The 19,856-nt window shown below is 40.9% G+C and overlaps 2 protein-coding genes across 7 annotated transcripts in view; both read right to left on the bottom strand.

Moving 5' to 3' along the window:
* Window positions 1–253: 253 nt before the first annotated feature.
* Window positions 254–11,366, bottom strand: si:ch211-251b21.1 (uncharacterized protein LOC571720 homolog). Its single transcript, XM_046397987.1, has 10 exons — window positions 11,215–11,366; window positions 10,928–11,003; window positions 7,431–7,462; window positions 5,279–5,458; window positions 4,434–4,657; window positions 3,715–3,812; window positions 2,902–3,119; window positions 2,531–2,750; window positions 1,813–2,063; window positions 254–1,622 (listed from the first exon to the last, which is right to left on the bottom strand). The coding sequence occupies exons 2-10, from the start codon at window positions 10,989–10,991 to the stop codon at window positions 1,524–1,526; spliced, it is 1,386 nt and encodes a 461-aa protein (XP_046253943.1). The 5' UTR covers window positions 10,992–11,003; window positions 11,215–11,366; the 3' UTR covers window positions 254–1,523.
* A 1,414-nt stretch (window positions 11,367–12,780) lies between these two features.
* The window catches only part of plch2a (phospholipase C, eta 2a), a 185,658-nt gene continuing 178,582 nt past the window's right edge, over window positions 12,781–19,856 (bottom strand). For 4 of the 6 annotated variants that reach the window (XM_046397958.1, XM_046397959.1, XM_046397961.1 and 1 more), the window contains one exon: window positions 12,781–15,599. In XM_046397958.1, the coding sequence (XP_046253914.1) occupies window positions 13,930–15,599 (1,670 nt within the window). In that variant the 3' untranslated portion in view covers window positions 12,781–13,929. Of the gene's footprint in view, window positions 15,600–17,584; window positions 17,614–19,856 lie in introns of all 6 variants that reach the window. The other 2 variants (XM_046397962.1, XM_046397963.1) reach the window with 2 other exon arrangements.

Raw genomic sequence — 19,856 nt, 5'->3', positions numbered from 1 at the left:
CTTTTCCTGATCTAGAGAAGCTGCAGCAGTTATTAACTGCCACACTGTAACCAATACTGTATATTTACTGCCAGATTGCCAGTTTACTTCGCCATTTCCTCTGCCCATCAATTTTCACTTTTCAGTTCCTCTCTTTCTCATTTGCAGTCTCACTCAACTACCCACTGCAAACATTATGGAGTGGTTCTACTGGTACCAATTTTTGTCAAAAAAAAAAGAATATGAAAAATGTGCAATGACTGAACATGACTGCTTGGTGGAAACATTGAATATATGACTTTTATTTGGGGCCCATAAGCTAGAGAGTGAAGAGAGGGAGTGGTGTTAACGAAAACAAAGCTGAAGGTTTTTCAGACCTGTCAACAGCTTGCTCCTTTTTAACAGACATTTAAAACGACACGTGAATCTGAACCTCCTCCCAATGCACAATCACCTTTGTATTTAAACATTATACAACAGGGATCCATTATTTTCTAATCACATACACTTCACATGAACTTTCATATCCATATTTTAAAGAAAATCATACATGGCCCAATGCAGCTTTCACTCATATATTTCTTTTTTTTTGTCAGTAAAATCTAACTGTGTCTGTTCTTTGGTACTGGGTAAGTTGTGTACAATTGGTTTATCAGAGCTTATCACAGTTTTATGGTCTCTGTGCCTTGTTTTATGGTCTGCAAAACTAAAACAGTGAGCTACAAGATGCTAAAAAGCTTTGAAGGGAACTGCAGAGTTGGTGGTAATATCTATGGGATTAAGTGACACCTTTCCCATTAGACATGGTCATTTGATACATTATTAGTATTAAAAAAAAACTTCTGGAGACACCCCATCAGTAAGGCTTGTTTGTTGTCCTATATAGAGTTGTTTTCAGGTAGGTCATTTCTTCCTTACAGGAGATCATGAGATAATGACGAGAAGGCCTACCTAGAGGAGGTAGCTCACCTGGAGGATAAAAAACCTCTCTGTGAATGACAGCAAGACTTAAGAGCTGATAGTGGAATTTGGGAAGAAGCAGTAGAGGAATTCCCACTCTCCCAGGATCAACAGACTCGTCATGGTTCTATTGTGCTGACACTTTGTTGGAGAAAGCCTGTCAGCGTGACACTTTTCCAACAGAGCAGGTCTCTACCAAACTCTAACAACAAGCAAGAAAACAAACAAGAGTGCATTTGGGATACTGGGGGATTTATTTGGAAGATACGAAAAAATAGAAACATATAAAACTGCTATAAAAGTGTTATAGTTCAAAAAGAAATATACCTACATTAGTGAGGGTGGGGGTGAGGCGGAGGGTGGCGGTGGACATCTGATATCATAACACTGAACATTAAACAAATCAGAGTGATTAGTATTTGCGATGTGAAACTCTAAGTTCCTTGCTTTGTTGCTAAATATGCTAGCTGGTGTGTTCAATGTGGTCTGCAAGCTTTTCTGGAGGACAGAGGCTCATCTTAAGCATATGCTCATCTATGGCACTATATCATTAACTTGTAAACTTGTAAACATGTGCACTTTTTTTAGGCTTTGCTTTTGTCTGAGCTGTCTTGCTCTGCCTTCTCTCCTCCACTGCCAAATCGCCTGTTCAGCTCTGATGTCAACACAGAGCAGCACGATTTCTGCGAAAGAAAAGAAAACAGGACTTGTTAAATTCTATAGCCGTGCTAAATATTAATGTTGTTATTTTAACATGCTTAGGCTTAGCACTACGCTATACGAGATGAAAAAAATCTTTTAGGAGATTCTTCTTCTCATGTTAGCTGCTAGCGTGGCTAAACAACAGTTTCTGATACGAATGCTCTTCCCTACCTTGCCATCCTTCGCTTGGTTGCGGGCCCTGGACAGGAGCTCTAGCAGGGCCAGCAGGAGGCCAACACCCAGTCCCATTCCCAGGAGGAGGAAGAGGCCTCGCAGGTCGTGGGGTTGCAGTGCCTCGGAGGTGTGGGGCCTGTCAGCACCCACACAGCTGCTGGCCCACCACTTGTCGCGCAGGTATGTTAACTCGCCAGATTCACTGAGCTGGAGGATGGCAATGGTTAGGTTTTTGACCAGCGGGGAGCCTAATGAAGCAAAGAGAGGTGTGATAGAAGAAAGAGGCTGTTGAAAATCCCTGTTCAAAACCATCAGCCTTCTTTTGCACTCTTTTGACTTAAGGTTCTCCATCAGATTTTTTTTTTTTACTGAGCACTAGTCACATATGTGTTGAGTTGTTCTAATGGAAACCCTCACAGAAACGTCTTGTGTCACTCAGTGGTAGGTGCAACACAGTTCCAACCTGTGGACACTGAGATAAAGCAGTAAATTTTGCGAATCATTTCACCAGGACTTTCCATCAGATTCCTCACGTGCCATCAGACCTATTTGAAAGATACAATAATCACTTCAACATTCTAAACAAAGGAGCCTCAACTGATCTGTGCAAAACATGTCATAGTTTTAATGATGAGTGATTTGTGCCAAGTGCCATGAAAAGACAACAAACCTTCCCAGACAACACAAGACCTTCTGACAGGCCCAAATGACTTACCCTGTTGTGCTGCGATGGAATAGGCCCTCATGGCGACAACCTCCTGTGAACGAGTCAGTTTACAGTAGCGAGCCACTACCAAGTCCAAGGATACTGCTTCTCCGATGAAGGCAAAGTTTCCCTCCTGGGTACGGCGGACTCCCTCCTCGGTGCTGGACACAAAGCTCTTCTTACGCTCCATGTGCTGGTAGATACGCCGGTACACAGGGTTGTTGGAATTCTGGGGAAGACAAGAAAGAGAAATAAAACATTCAATTTTCTCATGTGCTCAGCACTGTATTCTGTCTATGAAAGATAATGTGGAGCACACGGTGTCTTCCAGTGAGTGAAATGAAGCAATCTCAGAGGTTATGAACCAGCTGTGAACGTACCTTAAAGAACATCATGGTGGATCCAGCCTCGACAGTCCCATAATCAATCACATCCTGGTTAGCCAGGTCTTCAAAGCTCTTAATGGATACGCGTTTGTTGTTTGAGTGCAACAGGGAGTTCAAGTTGCCAAAGTAACAAGCGAGCAGCAGTATCGCAAACAGCCACCAGATGGCGCTGATTAGCCGCCCAGACAAGGCTTTAGGGTGAGGACCAGCACCTGAAAGGATGACAGCAGTCACGCGGCTGCAGCTGAAGAACAATGGGCTGCATTTTCAATTTTTTATGAATCTGTTTATGATTGCTCTGACTCAGTTTTCATAACTAAATGCAGAACCTTACACACAAAATCATAAAATGCCAAAAAGGGCAAACAAGGCCAAACAGAATATAAAATGAAAACAGGTGGATTGACGGAGGTAATTATTGTTGCAATTTAAAATAAAATGTTTCTAATTGATAATACTGTCAAAAACTCACATTATACAACTAGCAATAAAATAGCAAAACAAATTCATAAATTGCAGGTATTTGACGTAATGTAAAGCAACAGTTCCTTTGAAATTCCTATACACAGAGAATAATATGATGATTGTTACTGTGCTTACATTTTCTATTCTGCAAACACTTTTTGTTGTTTTATTCAAAACGCCTCGAGCAGCCACGCTGAATATATTGATTAGTTGCATATTTTGTTCACAAGAATTTAATGTTCCAGTTTGACTTTTGAGTAAGCTTGTGTTGTGTCAAAAACATTGCAACATGCTGCATAATGATAAGGTGCCTGAGTTCAGTTTAGCAGACTGCTGTGTTACCTTGCAAGGTGAGAGCTCCTGTGATGTACCAGAAGCTGTGCAGTAAGGTGAAGCTTTGCTTCTCTGTGTCTGGCTCAGCCCATTCGGTGGGACTGATCCTGCAGAAAAAGAAAAGGCCTCAAAACCAGCACAAATAAGGAGCTCCACATAATCTTCTACATCTGTTGCTATAGGTTAGGACTTGTGTAACATATATTAGACTGTGGGAACATGGATGTGTGCCCTTTTACACCTTAAAACCTCCCAACCCTCCCACAAAACTGCAAGACCTCCAGACTGAAAAAGACAAACAATAACACATTTAAACTTATGACCATTTGGTGTCAAAGTGTCTTGTATCCAGATAAAATCCAGATGAGATTTCATGCACTCTTATACATGCTTCCATTTCTGTTTTGTCAGATCAGAAGTAATGTCCCTGAACTTGTTTGGTCACTGACAGAAATACCAGAATAACAATAACTTCTGATTGTTTAGCAGTTTAGCAAAACCAATCACAGCTAACAGCTAACCAAGCTAAAACATGAATATATCATATTTAAATCCCCCAAAAAGACAAAAGTTTTATAAGACTAAGTACCCTGTAACTATAGAATGTAAGCTCTTCCTCATGCTTTATACTAGACAGTAGTGAGGACATGCCCTCTTTCTACTATAGACTGTGGAAAAAAATAGATGCAGCCACCAGTCTGTGGTGACATTTTGAAGCTTAAACTTACCTGCCTACCAGGAATATGCAGAGACCTGTTAGCAGGAACGCGATGAGGATACCGACCCACATGTCGGTGGAGAAGGGTGACAACAGGCCAAAGGTGCTCTCCTCAGAGGCCAGGTCTTTGCGCAGGATGAAGCCGATTCCTGTTTGCATGAAGGGGGTGGTCATATCCACAAACTGCTCCCTGACTGCAGTGAGGGTCAGCGGGGCAACAGCCAGGTCAGCCTCCTGATGGATGGGAAACGATTCACATCACTTAGAATTTGTTAGAAGCTGATGCACTGCCATTTTGGTTTCTTTATGATTTAACATTTGCATACCAAATACAGGACACAGTTTTATACAGTATAAATGAAATTTTATCCTGAGGTAAGGAAAATAAGGTAGATTATTGTCACATTACCCCCCCCCCCAAAAAAAAAAAATGGAATTTCAAAATACATGCAAACAAAAATGCTCAATATTACATGAATAAATGAGTTTTGAATAAATAATGGTTAAAGTGTAATATATAAAATATAGTTAATGCTAAAGTAATTTGAAGGTCCAGTGTGTAGAATTCAGGGCAATCTTAACAGAACTGGAATATAGTATTCATAAATATGTTTTAATTAGTGTAGAATTACCTGAAAATATGAATCTCGTTACCTTAGCATGAACCTTTTATATTTACAGAGGCAGTCACATTTACATGACAACTTATCAACTTTCTAACTCATGTTTGAGGAAATGCTAACAAGTAGAAAACAAACCTATTCAATGCATCACACCACACACTCTACCGTCTCCTGCTTCTTGACTGTATCACATTTTAAGTAAGACCAGTACAGCTCCAAGTCATTGACTTACCCCTCTGATGACCTCACCAATCATACCGTTCCAGTTGCCGCTGGAGTCCATGGCGCCATATCGGTTGTCCTTCACTAGCTGCAGTTTGTACTTGAATCCCAGCTTTTTAGAGAGCTGAGAGATTAAATCAACGCAGTAGCCCTCCAACTCAGAGCCTCTGCTCATGGCGTATGGGTCCTCCTGAGGAAACAGAACAAACAGAACATTGTAAAGAGGAAAGAAGGATCATTGTGGCGGAACTGTGAGAACTGAAGCAGCAGACAAGGTGATACCATCCTTTGACGATGAAGAGGATATGTGCTTTTAAAAAGTTTTAACTTTAAGCAATGCTTTGAGTTAAGAATGGGAAGATCTCAGGATGTGCATATTATATGTAGAGATACTTAAAGAAGAAAAACCTTTCCACACCATCTTCTTATTAAGTCATTTGAGTCCATAAAGTGCAGTGCAGTACAAATATTTGTCCCTGACCCAAATCACCTTGTTTCAGAAATGTAGTAAAATTCAGATAGATTTCTGGAAGGATCTCAATCATTAGACAGTGTAAATATAAACAATATAAGTACCTGAGCTCTGTCCTTAATGACTGTTCTTTTTAAGGAAGTTGTAAAGTTTTAATGTAAACATGACTCTGATGAAATGTTTGTTCTTTGAGTGAATATGGCCTTTCTTTTTTCTATGATTTCTTGGTGTGTCTTAATCTTAAAAACAGGAACAAACTGGCAAAAACTGTCAATCTGTGCCATAGAATTACTTGGGGTAGTCTTGATGTCCTTAATTAAAACTATCACTTATCGCATCACACTATTCAACTCTTCAGGCTGCTGGATAGTTAGACAGTCTTGTTGTTAAACTTACTGTCAGATTACATTTACTGTTTACAGTTACTGACTTTGAATCTTGCTAGCATAACATTAGCTTTCTGGTTCACAGATGGTAAAGCAGATGTAAAGCAGACAAGAAATATCTCATGTTGCCAAGTCATATCCAAGGTTTGTCCTATTTATTGGAATAGTGATCAATGCTTCCATTGCATAGGAACCCTATGGAATGAGATGATTATTCCAGGTATTAGGTGTTACTAGGGAAAAGGATTTTCAAAAACTCTAAATTTTGGTTGCAAAACACATGAAAATTAATAAAAATATAAATAAATAAATAAACTTTTTTTTTCTTTCATAACTGACTATTGCATAAGCTGGATGATGCTCAACGACGTTATCAGGAATTAAAGAACATCTCATCAGGCATTATCCTTTACATGAGTTATGAAAGTTGTCTATCAACATTATATCACTTAGCTTAACTTCTTAGCTAACATTAGTGTTAATGGCCACATCACTAACTTAACAAGCAATCAAAACACAAGCATATTCAGCAGTGTGTACAGAAATGTAACAACATCCAAACATGTTTTGATCAAATGCTTTTACTTTTATTTAAAACAAGAAATATTGGTGTGCACATCACAAATGCATTTCTTAACCTTCTTTTGTTTACGTGATTTTCTTTCTATACATAAAATATTTTTGTGGAGTAATTGACATATAAATCTCTAAATGCACAGGTGAATCCAGTGCACATTCATTAACAGAGACCCAACTGATTCCGTACTTCCTGCATTAGTCCTGCTCAGCGTGTCACAGAAGCCAGTGGGGGGAGACTGTGAGACGGCTTATGAGAACACAAACACATGTATGCACATCAGTACAATAAGAAAGATGGAGTAAGAAATCAGAGTGGAAAGCTGATGATATACTTGCCTTTAACAAACGTGTATAGACAAGAATCTGTGATGTGTGTGTAGTTTTGTTTGCATTCTAAACTGTGAATGCTTTCTGTTTTTTACAAGAAGGATTAAAAAAAACATCCATCAGGGTGACTGACTCAAGAAACATTAGCAGTGAGACAGTCAGCCTTTGTATTGTTTGTTATGCCACCGCTTTGTATGATCTTAGCAATTAATTTGGTCAGAACAATTTTATTTTTACTGATTCAAATGATGACTAAAGAAATAAAACATAAGGCCCTTCTGAAACAGAGCTATTGTTTGCCAAGGTGCTGGTTGAGCCAAGACGACTGTTTTGCAGCTGCACAAGGCCACTGCCACTTTGGCATGCTAGTCTAAAGAAAAGGCACAAAGAAAGAATACCTTTATAGTGGTGATGGATAACTCCTTGGCATCTAGAATGGGAAAAAAACAAAGACCACAATAAATTCTGCATTCTTGTAATGAAGCGAGTCAATGTAATCAAGCATGGATATCTGCACAAAGATGAGAGGATTTAGTTTAAGCCAGTTCTTTAGCTGATTAGTGCTTTGGTCTGCTTATGTGCAGAGTGGCATCTGAAAGTCTAATGAAGCATATTGTTGTTTGAGTTGCCTTCATGAATTTTTTCTCTCAGCCACAACAATAAATAAGCCAAACAGCTACTGCGGGACAATGACAGTGTTGTTGTCGGTTGTTTTTCAGGAGACCCAGGGAAAAGGGCTCCATGGCTGGGGGCAGTTGCGACATTCAATAATAGGGGGAAACTTGGCCCCTCTGGGAAGATCAAAGTGGGAACCTGTACTTAAGAATGTGCTTTGGCGGTGTACTTAAAACTCCATCTTCCATGCAACCAGTGCATGAGCTAACCCCCCCCCCCCTCACCCCCCAATCCTCTGACATTACCAGTGACACTCAGACTTGTTTTCTTTTTGCCATAACTGTGACCAACGGCATTCTCAGCATGTCCAGCAGGCCCTAACATGCCCTGCCAGGGTTGGTCAGAGAAGGGAGGGGGGAGAAACGGAGGTACCAGGGGTGCAAATTCTTTATCATGACATGCAATAACAAAAGTGGGCCCGTTGGGGTAATACAAAGCCCATGACACCCCATCAACCTCCTCTAGAGAAGATGGCGATCTGCGGAGATGCCTGTCAGCTCACCGCCTGCCTGCAGAGTCCCCCCTCCCTGCCTGCAGAGCCCCCCCCACACATGGTTAATTGATTTATCACAGTGCTTTCTGGACAACAGCAAGGCGGTAGCCCCTCCACTGGTGATAAATGGGATTCTGCCACAGTGGATGGCAGCCCCTCTGTGCTTTAATAAGACTCCAGCAATCCAGCAGGGACAGCAGGGAAAGAGTCAAATGTGAGGAATGATTTGGGAGCATAACCCCATCTCGTAGGTCAGCCAGAGTCTGCTGGCACACAGCTGAGCTTTAAGTCTGCAGACAGTGTAGAGAGGCAGAGCTGCTCTGGAGGAGGAACTGATCTCACTGGCTGAGTGAAACCATAATGGACAGAATCATAGAGTTTTAGGGCTTATCAGACTGTAAGATGGTTAACTGTTTGACAGAAACAAACACAACAAAATGTGATCAAAATATTAACTAAAATGAAAATGCAAAGTGGAACCGTACAGGATTGAAACTTCAGGGTTGATAAGCTGTACGAATATCTCTTTTCTTCTCAAAAATATACTGTTTTGACAAATAAACACTAAATCATTTGTCAGACAAAAATGTTGACGTTGGACAATTCTGTGAAACCCCATATACCAATGACAATACTTTTTGACATTTAATGCAAATGTTTAAGAAATTCTTCTCCTTTGTAATGTCTGCAAGTGGCCAACCAAAGGACAAATAGTCACAGATGGAAAGCACAGAAGTGCAATGCATGACAGAAATGTTTGGGCTTACGAAAAGGTCCAGTGTAGGAGCCTTTCCCACATGTTCTCTACTTATATTAAAGCATGCACACGCTCTCTCTCTCTGACATAAATACATGCGGAACCGTCTTTGTTATTCTCAACATCATCCTCTTTCTTACAGATAGCGGTCACTCCTTTACTGCAGCTGGTTTGGTGTGTAAAGTTATCTCCTGGCTGTTGTTGGCCCAGTTCAGCCTGGCTTGGAGTAGCTTTCTGAGGTGACTGAAAAAAGTTTATCATTATTTCCGTCTGGTTTGTTTAGATGAATACATTTCTCAAGTCCTATAGCAGGGTTGCCAGCAGTGCAATCTAGTATGTATTTTGATTCAGAATAAAATATGGTTAGAACTGCTTCTTCTCAATTGTTGCTAACCTCCATCGGCCCCCCAGCAGTTGCGCCCATGACAGTTATTTTTTTCTCCTTTATTGTTTGAATTGGATGGTTTTTTTGGTATTTTTTTTGTTAAACTAATTGGGAGTGATTCATTTTCATCTCTAGTCCTTTGCCAGAGTCCTGGGGATTGACCGACATCTGGAGCACCTGACCATCAAACCAACATGGATCTTAATGACATTGCACTTTAATTACATACGCAGCTTTGCGGCTGTTATGGCAATTTCATTTCTGCCTGTAGTGTGTTAAGCAAAGGAAAACACAACAAATCCGGAAGATAGCATGCACCAAAATGTTTTAATCTCTACAGAGAGGAGGCAACACACAGAACCACACAGCAGCTGCCCCACTGGTTGAAGACTTCATCTCATTTTATACTTTCTGATGTGTCTCTGGTTCTTTGTTTGGAGTTTCAAAGCCATTCCTTCACAGGTTGAAGGAAAAACAGACAGGATGCAGTAACTGTTAGTACCCCAGTTCAGGTTTATCTCTTGTGAGATGAAGATCTCTTCCTGTCCTCTGCTTTACCCAGGATGTTATTTATAACGGGGCTGTAACAGTCACCAGGTCATTACTCGGTCACTATAACACTACCCAACTAAAGCTACAGATTAACTACATTAAGTATGAAGTAAAAGTAAACATTATGTCATTATTACTACAAAGCATACAAAATTTCCATCACATGGTTATAACAGTTTGCACTTTCTGGGGAAGGCTTTCCACAAAACTCTGGAGTTTTTCTCTGGGATTTTTTGCCCATTCGTGCAGTAAAGCGTTTGTGAGGTCAGGCACTGCTTTTGGATGAAAAGGCTTGGATCGCAATCTGTTTCAGTTCATCCCAAAGCTGTTCAGAGGGGTTGAGGTCAGGGCTCTGTGTGTTCCAGTCAAGTTCTTCCACACCAAACTCATCCAACCGTGTCTTTATGAACTTTGCTTTGTGCACTGGGACACAGTCATGCTGGATAACAAGAGGACCTTCCCCAAACTGTTGCCACACAGTTGAAGCACAGCATTGTCCAAAATATCTTGGTATGCTGAAGTATTAAGATTTCCCTTCACTGGAAGTAAGGGGCTGAGCACAACCCCTGATAACAGCTCCATAACGTACCTGAATTCAATAATGAAGCGGTCTGTCCCAAAACATTTGTCCAAACAGTGTCCAAACAATGTTAAAGGAAGGTGTCTGTAATTTCCTAACAACTCAAACTCACTGGTTAATATTTCTATTACACAAAGTGGATAGTGTACAGTATGGAAAAGGGGAACATTGTTCTTCGGCTTTGCTCACTGAGCTTGTATTAACTGAGATTATTTCTGACAGTGCAGCAGTTCTACTTCCAAGAAAAGTTTACACCAGTGTCGGTGTGACTGTAGGAATCACTCACCTTAATACAGTTTACAAAAATCAATGAAGTTGATGAGGTAAAACGTTAAATATATTGGCTTCTATATTATCAGTCTTTTCAATTAAGCATATGTCAAAAAGGATTGGCTTATAATGAACCTTGTTTCCCCATGTGCTGCAGCGCTGGGTTGTGTGTATTATTCTTACCTGTAGTTATTACACATGCAGCCAGGGCTACCACACAGAAGACCAAAGCCATCCAGCCTTTCATGTTACCACAACCCTGAAAATGACACTGATTACTACATTCCTTTCAACATGACCATCACCCCCAGTTTCACATCATCCAACAAAGGCCATACAGCACTTACAATATTTCAAGGATGCTTGATTGTGTTATATATATTTTCCTGACTGAAATGCTTTGCCGATAACACAAAAATAATTGCACGATAACATTTTCACATAGTGCTAGGCGACAAAAGTTCCCTTACCTCAATTACTTCAGGTGCAGTGGAAATTTAAACCTTGAGTTATGTGCAAGAGACAACTCCAGGAAAACGTGAAAGAAATTCAGAAGTCTTGCAAGTGGGCAGTGGGAAGGGTTTTGTGCAGAATAATGTAGTCGGGGTTTTTATGGGGGTGACCAGGGAGGGAGGAGATAAGACCTCAGAGGGAGGATAATCTGATCCTAAGTGTTACCACACTTGTTTTGTCAGTGTTTTGTCAGTTATGTAATATGAGGGAGGTGGAGGTGGCTGGGGGTTGGGGAAAGTGTTTATTGTGTGTGTATATAATATGGACTCCTTCACATAACCATAAGAACAATAATATCCTCTAGGCAATTCATAATTCAACATCTGGATGCTGTTAAGACACTGTGAACCCAACAAAGTTCTACATTATGTAATCTACAATGATTCAAAAATTTGTCCTCTCTGTCTTTAAAAAAATCCTACAGGTTTTATCACAAGGCTAAAAAACAAATTGAGTCATTAGCACAGAACTTTTGAAAACCATCAGTGATTTCATCATGAAAGGAGAGACTGCATTCACCCTAAAACAAAAACATTCTCTCAGGCTTCAAGTGCTAGACAGGGCTCGGAGGTTGCAGTTGAGAGGCCAAGCTGTGCCAAGCTGTCCAGATAAATACAGCTTTAAGAGGAACACTGTGGTTTTCTTGGAATCCTAATGAAGCTGTCTTTTGTGTTTGTGTGCTGGCCAGAGCGGAGTCTGTGGTGCAGAAATGAGCATGTCGCGCACAAAGTCTCACAGAGCTGAGGAAAAGGCCTGGCAGAGTGTGACAGTTCACCAGAGGCGGCTGTCAGCTTTGGAAACCACAGACTTGACAATAGACAAACCTTTGACTGACAAATCAGTGTCCTGAGAAAGCATGAAGGGGCTGCACTGGTTAGTAGATGTGAATACTTATGGTTTCAGGGACTTCAGGGTTACAGTTAAAGGGCTTTTTAAATTTACATTTTTTAAGTTAAATTGACTTCTTACAGAACTGATCAGTGTTTCAGCTTCCTCAATGGTATGCATAGTTTTTATTATCATATCAGATTTCAATGGATAATATGTATCTCTTAGTGTATATGTTATTTTAAAGGTCTTGCTTCAAAAGAAATTATTAAATACTTAAGCACATTTTACCAAACCTGCCTTAGTATGACAAAAACAACCTAAAAAGTCTTGATCTTGGGTGGCAAGTAACAATGCTAAGATGTTTTTCTCTCCTTTAATAACAGGTCGAGCTTGTCGTCTCTTGTGCAGCTTCAAGCCTTTGTTCTGCAACATTCTCCCTTTCTGCAGGGGGTCTGGGGGAGGTGATTTGCCAGAACAGTTGAGAGAGGTAATGGCTGGTAAACACAGACCCAAAGAGTCCATAATTAGAACAGAAAGCACACCCTGCCAAAACCAAGGCCAAAGGCTTTTACATGTCAGCTTGTGTAAGGCTCAGTTTAACTTTTTTGTTAACAACTCCTCTTTGTCTCCGAGACAAAACAGCTGTGGATAGATTGAGCGTAAATGAAATGAATGTGCTGTGAAACTTTCAATAATATTCATTTGAGATTTATTCAGGTCATAATTACACATCGTTTGAATTAAATATTGTCCCTAAAATTTTGCACAAAGAACTGGCATGGCAGTGCAAACAATACAGCAGGCCGACAAATAAACGTGCTTTGATACAGATCATTTCCATCTTGTATTAGTACCATGGACCAATGAGAAAACAGGGTTTTAGGCAAGATGCTCTTCTGAACATTGTCAGACAATCCCAAAAGCAATTTTGGAACATTAACAAATATTAACATAACAAGTCTGTGTAAAATAAAGCACAGCCTTAGGATAAACATCACAGTGCATAAAAGACATGCAGTCAACTAAAAAGAGCTAAACTTGGTATGGAGTAATACACCGCTGTTTTAACATACAGGTTATCAGTGCTGTGACATGCCACAGATTAGGAAAGTCAGCAAAATATTGGTGGTTTGGTCCAATTACAATGTAACCACCACACAAGGAATACTAAAAATGAAGATCTTTTGACCTGAAATGTAGGAATAATTACTTGCCATTTTTTCAGCAAGACATGAGACAAGCCTCAGTTTTTAGCATCAAACTGTACATTATATTCAATATGATACCATGCCATCATTTTCAAAATATTGCTAGTGGATGGATGGACTGAAAATCTAATTTTCAACTCAGCTAAAGTATTCCATTACAGTTCAAGTAAATAAAAATGGATCATTTAAAATCCCATCCACTAGTAGTGATCTATTGCTACTGTATCCTCATGTAATGTTACAAAAAATACTCAAACATGAGAGTAGTCACAGTCAACAAAAACAGCCATATAAAAACTCCAGGTATTTTTCACTAAATACATTCTGGCAACTAACATTTGGTGCAAACAGATTACAGAACTGTAGTAGTTGCTTTGAACTGCTCTCCTGTAGTTTCAGGATAATGTTTTCTGAATGCATAAGTTTAAAAAACAGGATCTTGCACAAGACATAGATTGTACAGACTGGACTTCTAACTCAGGGGAAGAGTTTTCTGTTAGACACTGAAATCTGCATTGTGAGCCAGTTTTCTGAGATATTATGCAAGATATGTAGCTGTTTCTAAAAAAAACTGGACTGTATTCCAAAGTTTCTAGCTGTGTCTCACACACTCAGTTCCAAGTCAGCCAGTTCTCAGAGTTTGAGCATGAAAAAGACTTCACTGTTTTCAGGGTCGGAAGAGGACTGGGACTGTCTAGGGGAGGGGGTTCCTAAGGGGGTGAGCTGACTCAGCAGGTCCAGACTGGTGCATGGACTACGGGCCACGCAACACGCACCTTCAGGGTTCCCCCGCTCCTCAATGGGGCTAGCACTACTTCCACTGCTATCAGTATGGCTAAAGCTTGCACTTCTGCCCTGGACCAGGCCCTGGAGCCTCTGCCTTTCTTGGGCCTTCTTCGCCCTGTTTGCAATATACCGAACCCTGCTTTGGCTCCTAGAGGAGGTCCTTCGCACTAGAGTCTCATCCATAGACTCCTCATTTGACTCTCTAGGCCTGTTTTCTGGGGCAAAGTCACTAGCAGTCAAGGGCTCCACATTGGTTAGCTTCCGCAGTTGCTCTGTGAGATCACTGGGTGGTCGAGACTTCCGTAGGCTGCCCTTGTGGAGCTGGTCCCTAGTTGGCCTAACAATGAAGCTGCGGCTGATGCTTCGGTACTTGCTGTCAAAATTACAAGAAATATCATCAGAGGTCAGATCACCAAGGCTTTTGGACATGGAAGCTGTAGCTGCTGTTGATGTAGCTGCAGGTGAAAGCCTCCTGGCTGATGACTGCTTGAGCCCTTCCATGTAAAGTCGGCTCCATGTGTGCCTCCTCTGAGTCAACCTGTTGGGGGAGTCTATAGAAGATTCCTGTGAGGGCTGCAAGGGACGGGGCTTGAGCTCATCAGTGGGGCATTGACTTTGCTGAAGATTGGGGTTTGACTTGCTTTTGCTGACTCGTAGGGCGTCATAGGAGACTAATGTAGAGTGACGACAGTTGACCCAGGGAGGATCGCAGGTGCTGCCAGCTGTGGACAGGCTGGTGAGGCTCTTCCTGGCCAGATTAGGCAGGGACAGGTCAATGACGGTGTCACTGGAAGAGATGCTAGAAGAGGAGGACATGCTGTCGCGATGGCTGCCTGGTTCCAACTTGCTCCAAAGGCGGTCATTCAAGGTAGCATCTGTGCAGACCTCTGGTACTGCTGACTGTGCCTGGCTGGCTGAGCCTACAGCCACCCGAACATGGCCCTCACTTTTTGTTCTTCTTACTGGTGTGTGTGATGGCAAATTACTAAAAAGTGCTCTCCTGGCCTGGGCTATCTGAGCTCCAGGGAGTGCGGGGGTCCTGGCAGCTGCAGCAGGAGGCTCTGTTTTGTGGAGGGACGTTAACTGTTGGACTTGGGGGACTGTATCACTTTTCTTTTCTGACAGAGTTTCTGTGTTTTCCATCTTGTTTGGTGTGTGCTCCATGAATGAATGAGGGCTTTTGTTGTTCTGGGTATATTCACTACACTGTGACGGTAGAGTTTTCTCAGCAAGGTTCGTCAGATAAAGTGATGCAGTTCTGGAAAGAGTAGGTGGTTTCTTAGGGTCTCCGCTCACCTTTATAGGACTGTCCAAGGCCCCATTTGAAGGAACGGTCAATAGGGAGTCTGCATTTATTGCTGTGGATGGTGAGTGCAGTGGTGTAGATGAGGAGTGATGTGAAGACGGGCGCTCTTCTGAAGTGGAGACAGAGCAGATGAAACGTGTGTTCCTGGTGTCTTCAGAGGTTAGTGCAAGGAATGGAGGAGGAGGAGCTGGTCTCTGCACTGTGGAATACTCTGTGGAAAGAAAGACAACAAAGACATTTAAAACTGTAATAAATACCCCAATATGGTCACTGAAAGTCTTTTGGCTGTTAAAGTGACAACTCTGTCTGAAGACTATCTCTATGAAGACTGGGGATGTACTGATCTGATTCACTAGTTCAACTCGGATAGTGATCATATTAAGCAGGTATCTGGTAAATATAATTAATGTGATGAAAGTGGAGGGTCTGCAAATCTGTTGTTGACATTGGCACTTTTTTTTGTACAATGTGGGTGTGAGTATTTGCACAGACACAATATATATTTTAGTTGAAGTATCAGTAGAAATATATACTATTAGCAGCCAAAACTTCACAACATTACCTTAACTCGAGGCTTGATTACTGACATTACCTGAGCTTTCAAAAGCATCTAATGACCTTCATCAGCAAATTGAGTGTGTGGAATTATCCTCAAGATGGCTCTGTCTATTTTACTCCATTCGCTGATGAAGGCTGTGAAACAGCAAAACTCAAGGAAAAGCTAATAGGTGGATCTGACTTCAAATTATTTTGTCAAAACACTATTTCTAACATCAAGAAAGATATTTTTTACAATTGAAGTCTTATTTTTGGCAGCATTGTGTGACCACATTGTCTTGTTGCTGTATGTAAATTACAATGAAGCTTCTTTACGATTCACCTTTGTTTTCTCTTCCAAAAAGTAAATTTAAACCTGTGTCAATGTGTGTTGTGTCTTTACTTATCAGACTTCTTTTTGTTGATATTGTTACTGTGTCCCCAGATCTCAGAAACTAACATGGAGAGTACATTAACATTTTCTTTGGTTGGAATTATGGCCAAAACTATGGAAATAAGACTTAAAGGAGCAAAATAAATACAGGGACAGAAAATACAGCCACAATTCAAGTATCTCCAAAACAGCCTGTCACCAGAGTAACTGTGAACTGCTGGTGACATCTTATTTGCTGTAGCTCTGGCTGTGGCTGTATCTACTACTAGCTCAATTAATCATGGAGGCAGTGGCTCAGCCGCCTGGAGTCTGCCAGTACAGCAACCTGGGAACACAAGATGAGTCACTGCAGGTAATGGGGCCCGAGACTGATGAAAGCCAGTTTGACAGCAGGGAATACAGTAAGGAGGTAATTCACATTGGCTCTGGGATGAAATATTTTCAGATATTACTTGATGAATTGAGGGTTTATTTTGACTAGACCAGAGGTGATTGTGGAAGACAAACCAAGATGTTTTAGTCAGTATTATTTTGTTTGTGTAGGGTGAAGTGCCTTTTACGATGTGTTAAAGTAAATTAAATTAGTCTTAGTTAAAGAGAAAAATCTGAATATAGAAGGTGTTTGGTTGAATTTTTTACATTCAGTCAGAAAAATAGAATGTTTAGATTGAATGAAATACAGAATGTTTACAGTCTTGACATGTGAGTTTGTTTTGTTTACTTATTAGACTTAAATCTGACAGAGCTTGTGAAACGTTGTCGTGAAACGCTGCTTGTACGCATCTCCCAGCATGCTAACTTATATCTCCACAGCACAATATGTAGACATCTTTGATGTAACGTCAACACTGTTGCATTTCACAGCCTGTTGATAATATTAGTTCATTTTTTGAATGTTTTAAGTTAAGTTAATTGAATGTTACGAGGCTCAAAACATTGTACAGGCCATAACATAGTGAACACTGACAGTCTAAGTTACATGACTTGGGTTGCCCACAGTGAGGATCCCTGTCTGGACAATTGGGAAAGATGTAAACAGATAAAACAGACATGGAGCTCTCACATCTCTCACACAAATGTAATTTCACTTCAGTGCAGTTTAAAGAAAATGCAAAATGGAGAGGAATATGAATTTCAAAGCCCAGCGAGCCCAACAGGTGCAACACATGGTCCATGAGAGAGCACCTTGGTGAGACAGAGAGACTGATGGGAGAAGTGAAGGTGCACAGGATGTATTTACAGGATGCATGCATTCAGCAGTTTACCTGGCTCTGGTCATCCCCTCAATTCTGCACTAGGAACAGAGAAGGCGTGCAAAAGGGACAGAGAGGAAAAGGGAGTTTAGCAAAACTGGAAAAAAGAGGGAAAATGAATGCAAGGGCAGAGAAAGCATCTTAACAAGAGGTGAATTACTGCTAATCAACATGAGAACAAACATCACAGCATTTGTTTTACACAGAAACAAAAACAAGAAGTAAAGCTGCTAAGATAGAGATTCATCATATGACTTACTAACAAGTCCAGCATCATATGACTTAACAGATGTCAGCACACACAAGCTGTTGTAACAAGGCCAGAAATCTTTTCAATTCATCTCCGTAAACATGCTTGGTTTTCCCCACAAGATTCAGTTTAATAGCTTAAACAGTGATGGTCATCACATGATAAAGTGAGAGAGACATAAACAGAAGGGGTGGTGGTAGAACACCTGGTGTTCAGCACATACTGGACTCTCTGCAATATGTCATGTGAAGGAGAAACAGGCTGTTCTCAAATGGACAGAGCACAGATGTTAGAGACTTCCAGTGCTCAGTCAGTTGTTGTAGGTCATGAAAAAAAGGTACATTTCAATACTTGATCTGAATATAAAACTTCTACACTTATACATACCAATGTGGCTTAGTTTGTTTGAAACCATCTCTGATGGTGGAATGGACTTCATGATATTGAGTAAAGTACGAAGTAAAATGTAATCAATTTAAGTACAATGTAGTCCAATAAAGCAGTGATGAGACATTCTGACCAGTATCTGACTTTTGTCAGGTCTGAACTGCAATGTTATGGTGAATATTTCAACAGATTATTACATCCAGTGTTAAAGTTGGAATGTTTTGAGAAAAAAATGGAAAATTACTTTATTTTAAAATTATGACTTGAGAAGGAGGTCTTGAGACAGAGAAAACAGAAGAAAGAAGAAAAAATAATGCCAGAATGAAGGACTGATGGAAAATATTAAGTATGATTAGATTAACTCATTTATGATTAAGTTGATTTAATTAACATTTGGTCAAATAAAAACAAATGACAGCAAACACATATGTCTTTAGCTTAGTTATTTAGTTAGTTATTTTCTTATTACAACCTCAACACCAATTAAACAGCCTGTAGCCAATGTAGTAACACTGTTGCATCCCTAGCAGTGACCACCAGCTGGGGAAGCATGTCACGTGAGGGTGTGCTTTGAATTGTACTAGAACCGAATGTTGATTTAGACCATATATATTAAAATTACTAGTGCAAATTATTTACTTCTAAGTTATTTCACTACTTCTATTCATTTTAGGTTAAAACTTACCACTTCTCTCATCTGTCAACCATGGAAGTTGCATCAGGTATGGTATTTTAAGGCATAGAGAGGACAATTGGAATCACTTGATTGAAATAAGGATCTTGTGCAAGACTTGGGTGAAAGTTCCAAAGCTAGTCAAAGCTAGTAAAGCTGGTAACCACAGAATGAAATGTGTAGGATTTTAGACTTGTCCTCAAACTGTCAGGGGCACATGGGATGACAAGGTGTGTTTCTTTCACGTACACAGCAGAGGGATGATTCTGAGAGTCTTATGGTACCAAACACTCTAGTCTTGGCATTTATGGAGGCTGTCTACAATCTACTGTACATAAAAGGTCTACTATCGCCACACTGCAGCAGCTACTGAGTTATTGCTACTACTACTGCCTTGCATACATCTTACCAGCGAAGAACATGGGGGACTTATGGCGCAACTCTTCCATTTTCTGAGCAAACAGAGCGTTCATCTCGCGCTGCAGGGTGCCTACAGCTCTTTTCCGGCTGTCGAGGACGGAACATGGAGGCAGCATAGGAGGTGACTCCAAGCTGCTCAAACTGCCAAAGCTGTCACAGCTGCTACTGTCACTGAGCAAGAGACCTTCATTTGCGTTACCCTTTGTGAATGGGGCACCAATTGCTCCATAGTTGGGGAGCGTTGCCTGCTGCCAATGGAGGTTGGTAATACAATCTGCTGCGAGACTTGGTGCTGGCATTACTGTATTGGCGGAGCATCTTCGGGGAACGCTGCTGGACCGGGCATTCCTATGTGAGGTGTTAGGCTGACGTCGAATGTGCTGGGAAGCCAGAGTTTGCCTGGCTTTTGACCTGTGTAAGGGGATAGGTCTGAGAAGAGCCTGAGGTGAATACTGAAACTGGGACTCCACACATGATTTGGGAAGGTGAGGTGACTGCTGTGACTCTGTCTTGACAGCAAGGGGCAGGGGCTTGGCTACAGGCTCTGGTTGAAC

The sequence above is a fragment of the Scatophagus argus genome, chromosome 8, assembly GCF_020382885.2.
Source record: "Scatophagus argus isolate fScaArg1 chromosome 8, fScaArg1.pri, whole genome shotgun sequence".
NCBI lineage: Eukaryota > Metazoa > Chordata > Actinopteri > Scatophagidae > Scatophagus > Scatophagus argus.
Note: the sequence above shows the minus strand (reverse complement) of the source record. Positions and strands in the feature narration are given on the sequence as shown.

What these genes read in the sequence shown, in the direction of transcription:
- si:ch211-251b21.1 (XM_046397987.1), bottom strand. Translation starts at nt 10,991, where the DNA reads ATGAAAGGCTGGATGGCTTTGGTCTTCTGTGTGGTAGCCCTGGCTGCA. An exon ending in TTCCATCGCAGCACAACAGG is followed by an intron (nt 2,064 to 2,530) that starts GTAAGTCATTTG and finishes TTGCTTCATTAG; the next exon opens with GCTCCCCGCTGGTCAAAAAC. An exon ending in ACCAAGCGAAGGATGGCAAG is followed by an intron (nt 1,623 to 1,812) that starts GTAGGGAAGAGC and finishes TTTCTTTCGCAG; the next exon opens with AAATCGTGCTGCTCTGTGTT.